We start from the raw sequence: 16,354 nt of genomic DNA, 5'->3' as shown, positions 1-16,354 counted from the left end.
TGTAGTTAGTACTGGATTAATTGCCTATACAGAAGGGTTTGTCTCTGTTTAAGCACTGGGATTTGAAGGTAATAAAAGTAAAAATAGCCATGGTCTTTAATGAGCAGATTTCCTAAGCTACCTAATAAAGCCATAAATTGACTTAACCAGTACAGTTTATAAAGCCCACGGATTCCAGTTTATTAACCTCAACCTACTTTGGTTTACCAAAACATATTTACTATCGCTTGCTGTCAGCTCTGTGTTAATACTCTTATCTTTCAGTGAACATTTTTTCCGTTATTATTCTAAGCTAGCAAAAATAAGTTATGTATAATCTTCAAGAACCACCAGTTGTCTATATCTTATCCCCTGATACTTTGATCCCTTGTGTTCTTTCATCAATACATCAGTTTCATCAGTACATTTAATCAGTATGGGTCACTGTATCTTTTTATCATTACACAAACCTTTACTTGGGAGCAATAAGATACATTTCCTTCCCCCAAGAGGTTCATAATACTAGAAGCATGTATAAAGTACAGTAAGAAAGAGGCAAATTATTCTACCTGAAGAGTTTTTTTTTTTCCTTAATATTTTCTTTATTTAGTTAGTTGAGAGAGCGAGTGAGCAAGAGAAGGAGCAGGAGCAGGGGAGGGGCTGAGGGAGTGGGAGAAGCAGACTCCCCACCCAGCAGGGAGCTATCCCAGGACTCCCGGCTCCATCCCGAGACTCCAGGATCCTGACCTGAGCCAAAGGCAGATGCTTAACCGACTGAGCCACCCAGGTGTCCCCACCTGGAGAGTTTAAGGAGTAGTATAAATGGGGTAAAAATTTGGATTGAGGGAGTAGGGGGTAACACTGCTTAAAGAAAGAATACCAATATTTTTAAAAATATTTCATGAGCTTTTCTCTATTAAGTATTCTGTGGTGGCTAGAGTAGAGAGTAGCAGGTTATTAGAGACGAGGATAAAGGGACCTTGACAGTTTATGACTTTCATCTTAGAAGGTTATTAAGACTGTTACAATAAGATTTATATTTTGAGAAATACAGTGTATTTGGCGGGTACCTGGCTGGCTCAGTCAGGAGAGCATGTGGCTCTTGATGGGGTCAAGTCCCACGTTGGGTATAGAGATAACTAAAGATAAATAAACTTAAACAAAAAAGAAAGAAATATAACTTTGGTAAAGTGGAGGATAGTTTAGAGTGGGGAAGCATTTGGATAGGGAGATGTGGCTATGAATTTATGAAATTTTTTTGAGGGAAATGAAGTAAATATTTTCAACACATAAGATGAATGTGGCTAATATCATAATGGCTCCTACAAATCAAGAAGATAATCCTATGGAAAGCAGTTCACTGTGAATGAAATTTGAGGGGCACCTGGATGGCTCAGTCAGTTAAGCAGCTGCCTTTGGCTCAGGATTGAGCCCCGTGTCAGGCTCCCTGCTCAGTGGGGGTCTGCTCCCTCTCCCTCTGCTGCTCCCCCTGCTTGTGCGCCTGTCCGCTCTCTCCTTCCCTCTCTCTACTCTCTCTCTCTGACAAAGAAGTAAAATCTTTAAAAGAAAAAGAAAAATTTGAATGCTAATAAACATTAGCTAATAAACATTATGTAAACTACATAAATGTAAATCAGAATTTGATACTCCAATTTTAAAAAGTTGTATTTTTTTTGTTTGCATTCGGGATTGGTAAGAATTAAACAGTTTGGTAATACGTAATGTGAGAATATAGTACAGTAGAGAATACAAACTGTTGCAACCTTTTTGTAATGCAGTTTGACAATTTCTGTAAATTTATGTGCTCTTTGGCCTTTCATGCACTAGTATCACTTTGAATATGTCATTCTACTGCCTTCATTGTTTCTGATAAGTCAGCTGTTAATCTTATTGTTCCCTATTTGCTACTTTTTAAGATTTGCTGTGTCTTTAGCTTAAGACAGTTCAACTTTGGTTTATCGAGATGTGATTCTCTGTATGTATCCTCCGGGGTTTCTTGTGCTCTTTAGATATGCAGCCTGGCACATGCGCAGAAAACTTGGAGAGAATACGTAATAAGAGTATTTTAATAGTGATATCAGTTAGGGCTTGGGGATTAAGAAGAGGGATTTTTATTTTTCACCTTATATAGTTGTATACTGTTGGTATATATCTTCCATTTTCTTCCTTATAAATAAATAATATTAGAATTTAAGAATTTAGCTAATTAAATGAGAATTTAAGTGTTTAGTCTTTTTTTTTTTTTTTTAAGATTTTATTTATTTATTTGACAGAGATAGAGACAGCCAGCGAGAGAGGGAACACAAGCAGGGGCAGTGGGAGAGGAAGAAGCAGGCTTATAGCGGAGGAGCCTGATGTGGGGCTCGATCGCATAACGCTGGGATCACGCCCTGAGCCGAAGGCAGACGCTTAACCGCTGTGCCACCCAGGCGCCCCTAAGTGTTTAGTCTTAAATAGTAACTGAAATATGCTTAACATTTTTTTTCTTAGTATGAAAGAAGTAGACTCCTTCACAGTCATGGTATTATAATTTTTAAATTTTTGAATTTGATAGATTAAAAAATAGTTTCTTGTTTTAATTTGAATTCAACTCACTTGGAACTTGAACCTGAAACCAGATTCTTTCCCGAACACACATTCTTCTATAACCTTCTCAAGTTGAAGCTAGCTTTTCCCCCCTATATACCTTATGGTCAGGAGGCGAAGTCATTGTCCTAAGCCCTTAGTTTCTCTACTTCAGTTTAAAATCCATGTATATCCTTGAGTCCTGTGTTATCCAGCGATGTTGTAGTCCTTTCTGCTTTTATTCACTTCTTGGGTCGCTCCCGCTTAATTATGGTGTTAACACCTCACTCACTGTCTTTCTCCCAAGGTTTGCTGTCATCCAGTGTGATTTCAGTGTCCACATGTATAGTCTGTTATTCTATACCCTAACCCTGTGGTTCTCAGAGTATAATCCCCCAACCAGTAGCAGCAGCAGCATTACCTAGGAACTTGTTAAAAATGCACATTCTCAGGCCCAGATCCAGACTTACTGAATCAGAAACTCTGGGGATGGCGTCCAGCAGTCTGAACAAGCTCTCCTGGTGTCGTTCTGATGTATGCTTAAGTTTGAGAACCGCTGCCATAGCCTTTCATTTTCCTAATGTATTCATTTCCAGTAAAATTCCCTTTACCCAGATACCAACTCCCAAGGCCACCTCCCTAGGCCTATTCCAGATCTACTCCAGTTGTCTTTGCCAAACCATCTTTTTCTGCATCTTCCTAAAATAATGCTCCTTGGGGTTCTAGGTTTCTTCTCACTTTATACACTGTCCTTAATCATACATTGGACGCAGATTTGTATGTCCAGGTTAACTCTCTCTTCTGAGCTTGGAACCCATATATCCCACTGCCTATCAGGCATCTTCATATGTATATTCCTCGGGTTTTGCCTTGTTCAGTTCTCCTATCACCGCCGCCAAACTCATTCTTCTGGCTGCTCAGTATCAAGAAATGGTACTACTAGGTGTTAAAGACTTGCCTCAATTAGAAACCTGATGATATCCCTGATTCATTTTTCTCCTACATTTCCCAGAGGGATCCTTACACCACATCCTAATTAGTCTTCAATCCATCCATTTCCCTCTGTACCTGGTCCAGGCTGTCATCTTCTCTTAGCTGGCAGTCTATGACTGGTTCCTGAGCGATTCCCTTAAATTGTTTCATCACCTTTCGTTTCTTCATTTCCATTCTGTATTGCTTACCTGTGCAGCTTCATCTCAACTTTCTCACATGCTCTTTCCTAGCAGTGTGAAACTTGGCTTCTTGAAAGTACTGTGCATTTTATTTGCATTTGGTTTGGTTTGACTTTGTTTGCTTTTTCTGTAAGGTCTCTTGACTTACATGCAATACTCTTTTCCTGTTTTGCTCTTTAGTTCTGTTAACCTACTCATCCTCTCAGTCATTCTCCAGGTCTTAGTTTAAATTTGCATTTTGGTTTGGGCAAATAGCCTATGTGCTCCTTAACTCTCCCGTATTTCCCTTACTATACATTTTTGTAATTGCCTGTATTCGCGTCTGTATTCTTTCTTAGACCATAAGCTGTATGACACCAGGTTCCCTGTTTATGTTCACTAAATGCCTATTTTCATTCAGGATGTGTGTGTGATCTTAAATGCCTAAGATCAGTTATTTTGTAGATTCATTTTTTTTCTTCCTTAGCAATGGGTATGTAATATGCATGTATCCTTGAATAAGTAATTGGAAATATATTATTCTCTCTCGCTTTTATAAGCATATGTCATTATTATATACTTCAGTGATGGATTTGTGCTATACCATCTAGGCTATTTGGCTAAGTGGGTCTCCCCTACACTGTGGCCTCATATAGTTACACTTCCACAGTCAGGAGAATAACTGGATACTCTGAGAATTTTTCTTTGTCCTGAGATTTGTCCTTGATGTTTTCATGAGACTAATGAAAATCATTTCTCTAAATTATTTATCACTTGAGACCCTATAAATACTCATCTATTTTTATTCCTCTTAGCACTTGGTTATTTTTTTAATATGGTTGTTTTAGGGCCTAAATTTCTTTTCTATGTATAGTTTCTTTGTTAATCTTAGGGGTGATAAAGGTAAACTTGTATCTATTAAGTCTTTGAATACCTTCAAGTAGTATTATGTAGTCTCATCTTGACTGATCATTGATAGTGCTAGCACACATCTGGAATTGTGGTGTTCTAATTCAACATCCAGTGAGGTGTCACTAAAAAAATTTATGATTTATTTTCATATATGGAGGTTTTAGAAACAAACAGATGATGACAGGAACTCATTGTTACTTCTAGTAAAATTACACCAAATGCTTTTACTTTGAGTTTCAATGATACGTAAGATTTTTTAAAAATGAATCTTAAGATCATGGTATAGGTAATATATTCCTCTGTTGGCTAATTTCCCACCTGTCTGAGAAGGGCAGAAATTTTTCTTTTGAAAAATAAACTGTTCTATTTTTTTATTTTTAAAATTTTTTATAAGCACTCTTATCCATCTTTAGTACGTTTGTCTTTGAACACTTCTCTACATTCAATACAAAATAGATGTTACATCCATTCCCTGAAATAACTCTTCTCAAAGTAGAATGCAGGTAGCACTCTTAGAGCCATTGTTACTGCATTTGATTTTAAATTCTCTTCTAAATGCCTTATGGAATGAATATTACATACATGCAAAAATAAGTTGTTTTAAATTAGATAGTTATCTTTAATGCTATTTAATAGTTACTTCCTGTTCCATCAACAGTAAGCAGTATATCTTAACTCCTTACTGTGGAAGGTGAAGAAATTGATGCAACTTTATAGTTATTTTTTTCTATTCTGGAACAGATTCTTTCATGTTTTGTCAATAAGTTTATTCACAAAATTGCAAGCCAGTACTTTTGTAATATTATAACCACATAAATATTACATCAAGTGGTTGAATGGATCCAGAAAGAAGTAAATGTAGTCTTCTAAGTCAGTGCTGCTCCAAGAAGAATATTCCTAACGTCTTAATCAAATGGTTATTTTTTATTCTAATGGTATCTTAAAGGTCACAAATACAGTTATGAAGCTGCCTGGACCCTTAAGTGAAGTCATACAGTTTGTACCATCTGAGGCCAAGAGACAGACTAAACTTTCACATGTGTTAATCTCAGTACTATGAGAATCTCATCTTTTACAGAGGAAAATCCTCATTCTTAAGTACAGTAGGCTCAGTTTGCTGTATTGTTGATTTTTTATTTTACTTTTTTATTAAGTTCTCAAATATATTGACTGAAGTATGTAAAGTACATTAACTTTAAAAATATGTTTGTTTTACTAACCACCCAGATCAAGGTATAGAACTTTTCCAGTACCCAGAATGTTCATCCTTATGCCCCTTACCAGACAGTGTCCATCTCACCCTTGTTCCCTGTCATGCTTTCTGTCACCATCAGTTAGTTTTGCCTGTTCTTGAGCCTCATTTAAATGGGATCACGTAGCATGTAGTCTTCTTGTGAGTGTGTATCTACTTCAGTTAACATAATGTCTTTGAGATATGTGCATGTATTAAGTATGTCTGCATGTTTTTAGGTTTGTTTGGGTTTTTTGTCATTAACACTAATGTATTTCATGCTCCTAATAGTAGATATTTGGAGTTTTTTTGTTTGTTTGCTTGGTTTTGACTACTGTGAAAAGGCTATAAAGAATATTCTTATATGTGTCTTTTGGTAAGCATGCACTGACTTCTTTTGAGTATATATTCAGGAGTGAGGTTTTAGCTTCAATAGATCCTGCCAAGTAGTTTTCCAAAATAGTTGTGTGTGACTGCTTTACTCCTTGCCCATATTTATAATCACTAGTCTTTTAAATTTTATCCATTCTGGTGGGTATGTAAGGATATCTCCTTATTGTTTTAACTTATAATTCCCTGGTGGGTAATTATGTCAGACACCTTTCCATTAGCCTCCTGGATATCTTTTTTTATGAAGTGCCTGTTCAGGTCACTTAAGATTTTGTTACTTCGTTGCTTTATAAGAATTCTTTAAATATTCTGATAGTCTTTTGTTAGAAAGATATATATTATAACTACTTTCCCTTTTCTGTCTCAGTGATTTTTGATGAACAAAAGTTTTCATTTTAGGGGGCGCCTGGGTGGTACAGCGGTTGAGCGTCTGCCTTCGGCTCAGGGCGTGATCCCGGTGTTATGGGATCGAGCCCCACATCAGGCTCCTCCGCTATGAGCCTGCTTCTTCCTCTCCCACTCGCCCTGCTTGTGTTCCCTCTCTCGCTGGCTGTCTCTATCTCTGTCGAATAAATAAATAAAATCTTTAAAAAAAAAGTTTTCATTTTAATGGCATCTAATTCATCATTTTCCCCTATTTGTGATTATTGCTACTTAGATCTTTTTTTTACCCCAAGGTTGTATCTTTTTTTTTTTTTTTTTAAGAGAGGGATAGATGGGGGAGGGGTGCAGGAGGAGCAGGAGAGAGGGAGAAAGAGAGAGTCCCAAGCAGGCTCCATCCCCAGTGCAGAGCCTGAAACAGGGCTCCATCTGACCTGAGCTGAAATCAAGAGTCAGATGCTTAACCATCTGAGCCACCCAGGTGCCCCAAGGTTGTATCTATTTTTAAGGCAGTCCACAGAGACATTATGGAGAATGCTTTGATAACATGTGACATTAGAGTTATATGTCTCATAGGGGAATAAATTGAATGCCTCCCATCATTTCCCACAGTGAAACAGAAGAGTACTACTTTGGTATTCTAAAGTAGGAAATGTAGTACAAAAGCTTATAGAATACTGTCTTTTAAAATACATGCTTAAGAAAAAAAAATAATAAAATAAAATACATGCTTAAGGGATCAGAGCTCAAGTTCATACTGAAAGAATTTCCTAGTCTCATTGAAATGCAAAGTGAGATAGTTTATCAAATTTCAGTAGTCCATAAGGCAAAGTATATAGACAGAGGAAGTTACTAATGATGATTATTTAAAGTTTTGAAAATATTTTTGAACTATAAATGTAAACTTAATATATTGAAGGGAGGAAGAAAAATGTGTGGGAGGGGTGCATGAAGCTGGTTGTGTAGGGCCTTATAGGCCATTATAAGATCTTTGGTTTTTTTCTGAGATAGAGCCATGAGAGGATTCTGAACAGAAGAGTGACATGGTTATAGAGTTGCTCTGACTGCTGGCATTAGAAAGAGACTAAGTAGGAGCAGGGAGGTTGGAAGACTCTTAACAGCAGTCTGGATGAGAGAAGATGGCAGTTTGATCCAGGGTGGTAATAAAGGAGGTAGGAAGAAATGGTTGGATTTTGAGTTTATTTTCAAGGTCAAGTCAGAATTAGAGAATGGAGTATAAGAGGAAGAGATGATAGTAAATGTTATATTTATTTTTAATGACCAGAAATTGAGCAGATTTATTATAAAGATGTTGATTACATTATCATAACCCTCAACCCAAATATCCAAGGAAGATGGAATGTAACATAACCATTAAAAAAAGGTTTGGATATGGGGGGTACCTTATTTAAGTTTTTTTTTTTTAATTTGTGGATTATTATAATGCATTGGAAAATGCCTATAATCTTAGTGAAGAAGCTAAGATATAAAGTTATATGTAGTACATTCTCTATTTAAAATTATATGTCTGTGTGGCTCGGATGGTCAAGCATCTTTGGCTCAGGTCATGATCTCCAGGTCCTGGGATCGAGCCCCACGTCGGGCTCCCAGCTCAGTGGGGAGTTTGCTTTTCCCTCTTCCTCTTCCCCTGCTTGTGCTCTCTCTGCCTCTCTCCCAAGTGGATAAATAAAATCTTTAAAAAAATATGTATATATATCCAGGGTGCCTGGGTAGCGCAGTTGGTTAAGCATCTGACTCTTGGTTTCGGCTCAGCTCATGATCTTGGGGTCGTGAGGTTGAGCCCTGTATCAGGCTCTGCACTCAACACAGAGTCTCCCTCTGTCCCCCACCCCCACCACACGCTCACTCTCTTCCCTCTCAAATAAATGAAAATAAATATTTTTTAAAAAATAATAAGATAATATTATTATCTTAATAAGATATCTTAATATTAAGATAATAATAAGATATATTCTACATTTACCCCCCCAAAAGAGGAAAAGGCCCAGATTATAAAAATGTTAAGTAGTTATTCCTCCTGAGTGATAGAGTTGTAGATGATTTTTATTTTCTTCTTTATATTAGTCTGTAATTGGCCTGTCAGAAAGAAAAAAAAAAGCCCTTTTTACAGAAAAATATTTTATCGTTAGTCCTAAATTGAAGCATAATGTTGATTTACTCAGGATGCTATATCAGCATAAGGTGTGGTTTACTGCTTGGCATACTAAAAGAAATCCTTGTGTTTAAAGTCACCTGGTTTCAAATCATAACTCTCCAGTTAATTCATTTGTGAAAATAGAATTATCCCAAAACTCAAGGGTACTTAAATGCATCTGACGCTTTGCTCATAACGTATAGTAGGCTATCAGTAGTCAATATGTTTACCTTCATAAAGAGGTGCCTTCTATGAGAGTTGGTGTAATAACTATTTTTGATGTAAGTGATGGCAGTAGATCTTTGTCAAGAGAAGTAGTTTATCAATAGCCAGGACCACTCTTGTCTTCTTGAGAGTACTTATTCTCAAGGGTAAGAGCTCACTTTCCTATTCTTCTCTATCACAAGATAAACTATGACCTACTAACTGAGACCTAATAACCTTGGTCTAGTAACTATGGCTAACCTTTGTTCTCACCAGGTAGTCTAGATCAGTTATAAGAAATCATTGGCTTTTGTCAAATCAGAGAAGCATTATGAGTAATAGAAATAAAAAGTGTTTGGGAAATCAGGGCATCTGACTTTGGGTCTCATTCTTTTCTTTTTTTTTGATAGAAATTTCACATCACATAGTATTTACCATTTTAACTATTATAAACTATACAGCTTAGTGGATTTTCATAATGTTGTACAGCCATCACCACTATCTAATTCCAGAACGTTGTCATCATGCCTAAAAGAATTCCCGTATTCATTAAACAGTCACTTCCCATTCCCTCCTTCCCCTAGCCCTGACAATCATGTATCTGTTTTCTGTCTGTATGGTTTTGCTTATTCGGGACATTTCATTTAAATGTCATACAGCATGTGATCTTTTGTGTCTGGCTTCTTGCACTTAATGTAATGTTTTCAAGGTTCATCCATGTTGTAGCATGTGTTGGTACTTGATTCCTTTCTGTGGATAAATAATATTCCATTGTATGGAGATTCCATATATTATTTCTTCATTCATCAGTTCTTGGACATTTAGCTTTCTTCCATTTTTTTTGTGGAAATATTTGTGTTTTTATTTGAACATTTATGTGCAAGTTTTTTATTTGAACACCTGTTTTTAATTCTCTCGGATATATGTACCTAGGAGAGAATTGCTGGGTCATATCGTAATTCTGTGTTTAAACTTTTAAAAAAATAAAAAAGATTTATTTGTTTATTTTAGAGAGAGAGAGTGTACTCTAATGTGTGCATAGGGGTGGATGGTAGTGCAGAGGGTGAGAGAAAACCTCCAGCAGACTTCTGCTGAGTGTGGAGCTTGATCCCACAACCCTAGGATCTCATGACTCAAGCCGAAACAGAGTCAGATGTCCAACAGACTGAGCCACTCAGGCACCCCCTGTGTTTAACCTTTTGAGGAATCACCAAAAACACTAATTATTTTTAGACCTCAGTTCCAACGTCCCTGAAATGTGGAGGTTTACTCATTTAAAAAATATTTACTGGGGCACCTGGGTGGCTCAGCCATTGAGTGTCTGCCTTCGGCTCAGTTCATGATCCCAGGGTCCTGGAATCGAGCCCCGCATCGGGCTCCCTGCTCGGCGGGAAGCCTGCTTCTCCTTCTCACACTCCCCTTGCTTGTGTTTCCTCTCTCGCTGTCTCTCTCTGTCAAATAAATAAATAAAATCTTTAAAAAAATAAAATAAATAGAAAATATTTACTGAACACGTTCTACAGGCCAAGCAGGTATTAGATACAAGGGATTCTTTTCATGGAGCTCATGGAGCTTATTGTTTGGTTGGGGATAAGGGAGCATGAAGGCAGATATTAAACAAATGATTGCACAGATAATCTTTAAAAAAAAATTTTTAATTTAGGGGCGCCTGGTGGCTCAGTCCGTTGGGTGTCTGCTTTCAGCTCAAGTTGTGATCCAGGGTCCTGGGATCCAGCCCCACATCGGGCTCCTTGCTCAGTCAGGGAGTCTGCTTTTCCTTGTTGCTCTGCCCCTCCCCCCGACGACTCCTCTCTCTCTCTCTCCAATGAATAAATAAAAATCTTTAAAAAATTTTTTATTTAAATTCAATTTGTGTAACTTATTATTAATTATATTTAAAAACTGTATTAGTAATATACTGTATTATTAGTTTCAGGGGTAGAATTTAGTGATTCATCAGTTGCATAGAACTCCCAGTGCTCATTACATCAAGTGCCCTCCTTAATGCCCATCACCCAGCTACCCATCCCCCTACCCAGCTAGCCCCCCTCCAGCAACCCTCTTTGTTTCCTATAGTTAAGAGTCTCTTATGGTTTGCCTCCCTCTCTGTTTTCATCTTATTTTACTTTTCCTTCCCTTCTTCTATATTCATCTGTTTTGTTTCTTAAATTCCGTGTATGAGTGAAATCATATGGTATTTGTCTTTCTCTGACTGACTAATTAGCATAATACCCTCTAGTTCCATCCGCGTCATTGCAAATGGCACGATTTTATTTTTTTGATGGCTGGGTAGTATTCCATTGTGTGTGTGTGTGTGTGTGTTGTCTTTATCCATTCATCTGTCGATGGACCATCTTAGCTCTTTCCATAGTTTGGCTCTTGTGGACATTGCTGCTATAAACATTGAGGTGCAGGTGCCCCTTTGGACCACAACGTTTGTGTCCTTTGGGTAAATACTTAATAGTGCAATTGCTGGGTGGTAGGGTAGTTCTATTTTTAACTTTTTTTTTTTTTTAAAGATTTTATGTATTTATTTAGGGGGGGAGGCACAATCAGGGGCTATTTTTCACTTCCATAATATTTTCCAGAGTAGCTGCACCAATTTGCATTCCCACCAGCAGTGTAAAGTGCTCCCCCTTCTCCACATCCTCACCAACACCTGTCGTTTCCCGACTGGTTAATTTTAGCCATTCTTACCCGTGTGAGCTGGGATCTCATTGTGATTTTGATTTGTATTTCCCTGATGCTGAATGACATTGAGCATTTTTTTCCTGTGTCTGTTAGCCATTTATATGTCTTCTTTAGAGAAATGTCTGTTCATGTCTTCTGTCCATTTCTTGACTGGATTTTTTAGGTTTTTTGTGTGTTGAGTTTGATAAGTTCTTTATAGTTTTAGATACCAGCCCTTTATCTGATAAGACTTTTGCAAATATTTTCTCCCATTCTGTCAGTTGCCTTTTAGTTTTGTCGACTGTTTCCTTTGCTGTGCAAAAGCTTTTTATCCTGATGAAGTCCCAGTGGTTCATTTTTGCTTTATTCCCCCTGCCTTCGGAGACTTGTCCACCAAGAAGTTGTCTGGCCAAGGTCAAAGAGGTTGCTGCCTGTGTTCTTCTAGGATTTTGATGGATTCCTATTTCACATTTAGGTCTTTCATACATTTTGAGTTTATTTTTGTGTATGGTATAAGACAGTGGTCCAGTTTCATTCTTCTACATGGGCTGTCCAATTTTCCCAACACCATTTGTTGAAGAGATGGTCTTTTTTCTGTTGGATATTCTTTCCTGCTTTGTTAAAGATTGGTTAATGATAGAATTGAGGGTCCATTTCTGGGTTCTGTATTCTTTTGCATTGATTTATGTGTCTGTTTCTGTGCCAGTACCATACTGTCTTGATCACTCCAGCTTTGGTTTTCTTTTTCAGCATTTCTTTGGCTATTCTGGGTCTTTTCTGGTTCCATACAGATTTTAGGATTGTTTGTTCCAGCTCTACACAGATAACTTTCTGATTAAAATTATGACAGATTTTATGACAGGGAGAGGTATAAGATGCCATGAGAACTGAGCAGGAACTGGTGTGGGTAATTGTCAGAAAAGGGCTCCTTTAGTTTAACTGTATATTAGCTGAGTTAAATAAAATAATATACAGCATCTAATATTTATTGAGTGTTTACTATTTGCCAGGCACTGTTCTAGTTCACAGCTCTTATTTCTGCTATCCATTTTTACAGAAGAGTAAACTGAAAAATGGAGAGGTCAAAGAACTTAACCTTAGTTCATAGCTAGTAAGTGTGAATCCAGTATTCAGTAGGCTATCCCATCTGAGCCCACTTGCTTTTCAAGAGAGGTAGCTCTATGCAAAAGCTTCTGAGGAACGATGATACCCACTATTTTGAAAGAATACAAATGTGACAGTACACTGAAAGTAGCGCAGGACAGGACGGTGTCTTGTGGAAGGCAAGCAGTGCTATAAGAAGCTCAAGAACTCGATGGGGCCAGAGTATACAGAGCTTTCTTGTCTTTTGTGTTCACATTAGATAGTTTTTACTGGTTTTGTCAGTGGTTAACTCTTTTTCTGTTTTAAAACCATTTTCTTTAAACACTCACAGGAGTGTTTACCATTAAAACTAATAAAACTTAAGCTTTCAGGATTCTTTACTTTCATGGGTTCCTATGAGTTCTAGAAATTGTTATGAATATATAAAGTGTTCTAGGTGGACAAGGGAAGCCAGGTTGAAGTCAGTAAACATCTCTGGTAATTATCAACATATCTCAGAAGAAGGCCCTCAAATTTGTATATAGCAAAACCTGGATCCATTTCTTGACATTCCTGTCAACATCTCTTACTTCACACACTGATTTTTGGGAGGGCATCTTGGGGAAGTTGGCTGTGAATTGCTGTCTTAGGGCAGAGTAAGAAGACACTGAGAGTCAGGGCCTAAACTCCCCAATAGTACGTCATTAGATTGTAATAACAAACTGGGTAAAAATGGAATATTTTGTGTGTAAGAAACTCAGGGATGGGGGTTCTACCAAAATAAAACTACAGAAACTTTCAGATTGTCATCTTGATTTCTATAGTTATATTTGTTGATAGTCTATATGCATTTTAGTATTTTCAATTTAGGGCAGTTTTTGGAGCCACCACATTGAAGTTTTATTTCATAAATGTGGGAAAATACTCTTGGCTGAGAACTTCCTAATAAACTACTTTTATTCTTGCTCTCAGGCGCCTGATCACAGATTCGAAAGTTAAATTAAAGTATCAGCATTTAATAACAAATAGCTTTGTAGAGGTAAGTGATTTCTCTTAAGTTTTCCTTTTTTTTAATAAGAGGAATTATTTATTAATAGATACAATTAGTTTTTCTTATATGAAACACTCTCGATAATAAGTAAGACCTAAAGGTCTTGGATTATGACCATATGCTTGGATTATGGACTTTATTCATGAGGCATACCAAACCCCTTTATTCTCAAAGGAATGTGACAAACCAGTAAGTAGATGTCTCTTCATAGATCTAGAACTTTGGTGATAAAATTATTTTTACAGTATTCTTCCCTTATTACTAGCAAAAAATTTTAGCTAGTTATTAATGATATGATGTTCAGTCATGCTTGGCAATTCAACCTTGCTGTATCTGTGCTTGTTTTAGCTTCCCTTACCAGTAAGCTTTGTCAATAAAGAGAGCTATAGTTATTTTTTTTTTTTAAAGATTTTGTTTACTTATTTGAGAGAGTGAGAGAGCACAAGCCTGGAGAGAAGGAGAAGCAGGCTCCCCCCACCCCCCAAGCAGGGAGGCCAATGCAGGGCTCGATCCCAGGACCCTGGGATTATGACCTGAGCCGAAGGCAGACGCTTAACTGACTGAGCCACCCAGGTGCCCCTGTGGTTACTTGTTTTTATCAAATGTCTTTCTTTTATCAAATACAGAGGTCAATAAACTATGACCTGCCTGTTTTTGTAAATATTTATTTGAACATGCCCGTGTGTTCTATGACTTCTTTTGTGCTATATAGTGGCAGAGTTGAGTAATTGCTACAGAGGCCATTGCGGCCATCAAAAACAAAAATCTTTACTACTTGGCTCTTTATGGAAGATGTTTGTCAGCCTCTGTATAAGATCATCAATGTAAATTGGTATTTTAATTCTACAAAGTAATTTTTATTTCTATTGAGAGATTAAACTGAAGGTCAGATCTCCTAGAACACAGCATATTTTAGGAATGGTGTATTTTTAAAGTAGTCAATAAACTTGAATTCTGGTGCAGAGTGTTACTTGAGCCATGTTTTGTTCCATAATAAAAAATACCTTGAAAGTTTTACTTTTTTTTTTTTTTTTTTTAAGAACGAAAATGTGATTGTTTCCATGGTTTAGGAACTGACTTTTGTTCTAAGAAGACACTTTTATGGTCAAATATAGAAATTACTTGTAAATTCTATAGGGTCTAAACACCTTCCCCTAAGTAGTATGTTGTTTTCTTACATCTTTGAAAATTGCCCTAAAGTAGAACCATAAACAAATTGATGCTTCTTAATGATCACAAGTGGTAATTATTTTAAAGTTTGTCAGTAGGATTTTGAAGGTAGAACCAAGAGACAGGTCACATATTTAGAAAAACAGGTCTTCAAGGGATCTGTAATCTTAGAAAAACAGTGCGTCTAAAAGCATTACTTTATGAGACTACTAAATATTGGGGGCAGGTTTTTATATGCTTGTGTTATCATCTCTGTCTTTGGCTCTTGCAATGGAAAAGCGATGTGAGTTGATTGCTTGTTATACTAGGAAATCTTGAATCATGATTTAATTTGCTGTCATTTTTTATTTTCTAACTTGGGTTTCAGTGCAATCGACTGTTAAAGTGGTGTCCTGCCCCAGATTGTCACCATGTTGTTAAAGTCCAGTATCCGGATGCTAAACCTGTTCGCTGCAAATGTGGGCGCCAGTTTTGGTAAGCAAGTGATTTCCCAAATTGAAAGAGTGCACATAGCTTTTCTATTTATTCTTGGTAGTAAAATCGTAGAAAACTTTTTTTTTTTAACCTCAGGTAGTGAAGTGGGTGATGTTGTTCCTCTGACTTTTTTCTTATGGGGAAAAAATGCAGCTATAATCACATTTTCTTGTGTGCTCCACTGGAACTAATACAGGAGCAAACTTACACATCTGAGACAAGAACTTAGTTCTTCTCATTTCTGATGGACTGCTTATTTTGTCAGATTATGTTTGGTTCCTTTATGGTTCTTGCTCTGTTTTCAGGTTATCTCTTAGGAACTAAAATACACAGGATTATTTTTCCTTTGCCCTGACAAGTAATCTTAACTCCTAGAAAGAAAATGTGCAGATAAATTTGGAAGGATCAAACATGGTTGATTAGATATGCTTTTTAACCAGCACTTTCCCTGTGGTTCCTCTGTCCCCAGCTTTCCTGGTAACCTCCATTCTTGGAGTTTGTAACATACTCTTCAGCTTTTGAATTTTAGAGTTGACTTAATAGAGAAGTTCCAATACCACATATTCTTATTAGAGAGTTAAGATGATTTTCCATTTTCCTTGTGGATCTTTTAGGAACAAGAAGACAATCAAGCAACCAAGTAGCTCCAAGAGCTAGCAAATAGACATTATATTGATATTCCATACCATTCTTTTTTTTCCTCCACAAACAGCTGTAGAATTAGACTTATGCAACATTAATACTAAGTATTTCCAAAAGGAGCAGGTAAACTCACAGAGATTAAATATGTATGGAAATACATGCTGTTTTGGTGAAGATTAAATATATATTACTGTTTGAGTTTACCCTATAGACAGGAGGTGCAGTCTGACTATATACCTACTGTAAAACATATTTTTAGTTGATACCAAAATACAGAGAATAACAGCAGTGAATAC

The 16,354-nt window shown here is 36.9% G+C and overlaps 1 protein-coding gene across 2 annotated transcripts in view; it reads left to right on the top strand.

Annotated features, from left to right (window-relative positions):
• Window positions 1–16,354, top strand: part of ARIH1 (ariadne RBR E3 ubiquitin protein ligase 1) — a 117,764-nt gene that overhangs the window by 80,169 nt on the left and 21,241 nt on the right. For both annotated transcript variants that reach the window (XM_040643022.1, XM_008708657.2), the window contains exons 6-7: window positions 13,694–13,760; window positions 15,310–15,416. In XM_040643022.1, the coding sequence (XP_040498956.1) occupies window positions 13,694–13,760; window positions 15,310–15,416 (174 nt within the window). The remainder of the gene's footprint in view (window positions 1–13,693; window positions 13,761–15,309; window positions 15,417–16,354) is intronic.

The sequence above is a fragment of the Ursus maritimus genome, unplaced genomic scaffold (genome assembly GCF_017311325.1).
Source record: "Ursus maritimus isolate PB19 unplaced genomic scaffold, ASM1731132v1 scaffold_27, whole genome shotgun sequence".
Taxonomy (NCBI): Eukaryota; Metazoa; Chordata; class Mammalia; order Carnivora; family Ursidae; genus Ursus; species Ursus maritimus.
This window is presented reverse-complemented; position numbering and strand designations above follow the sequence as displayed.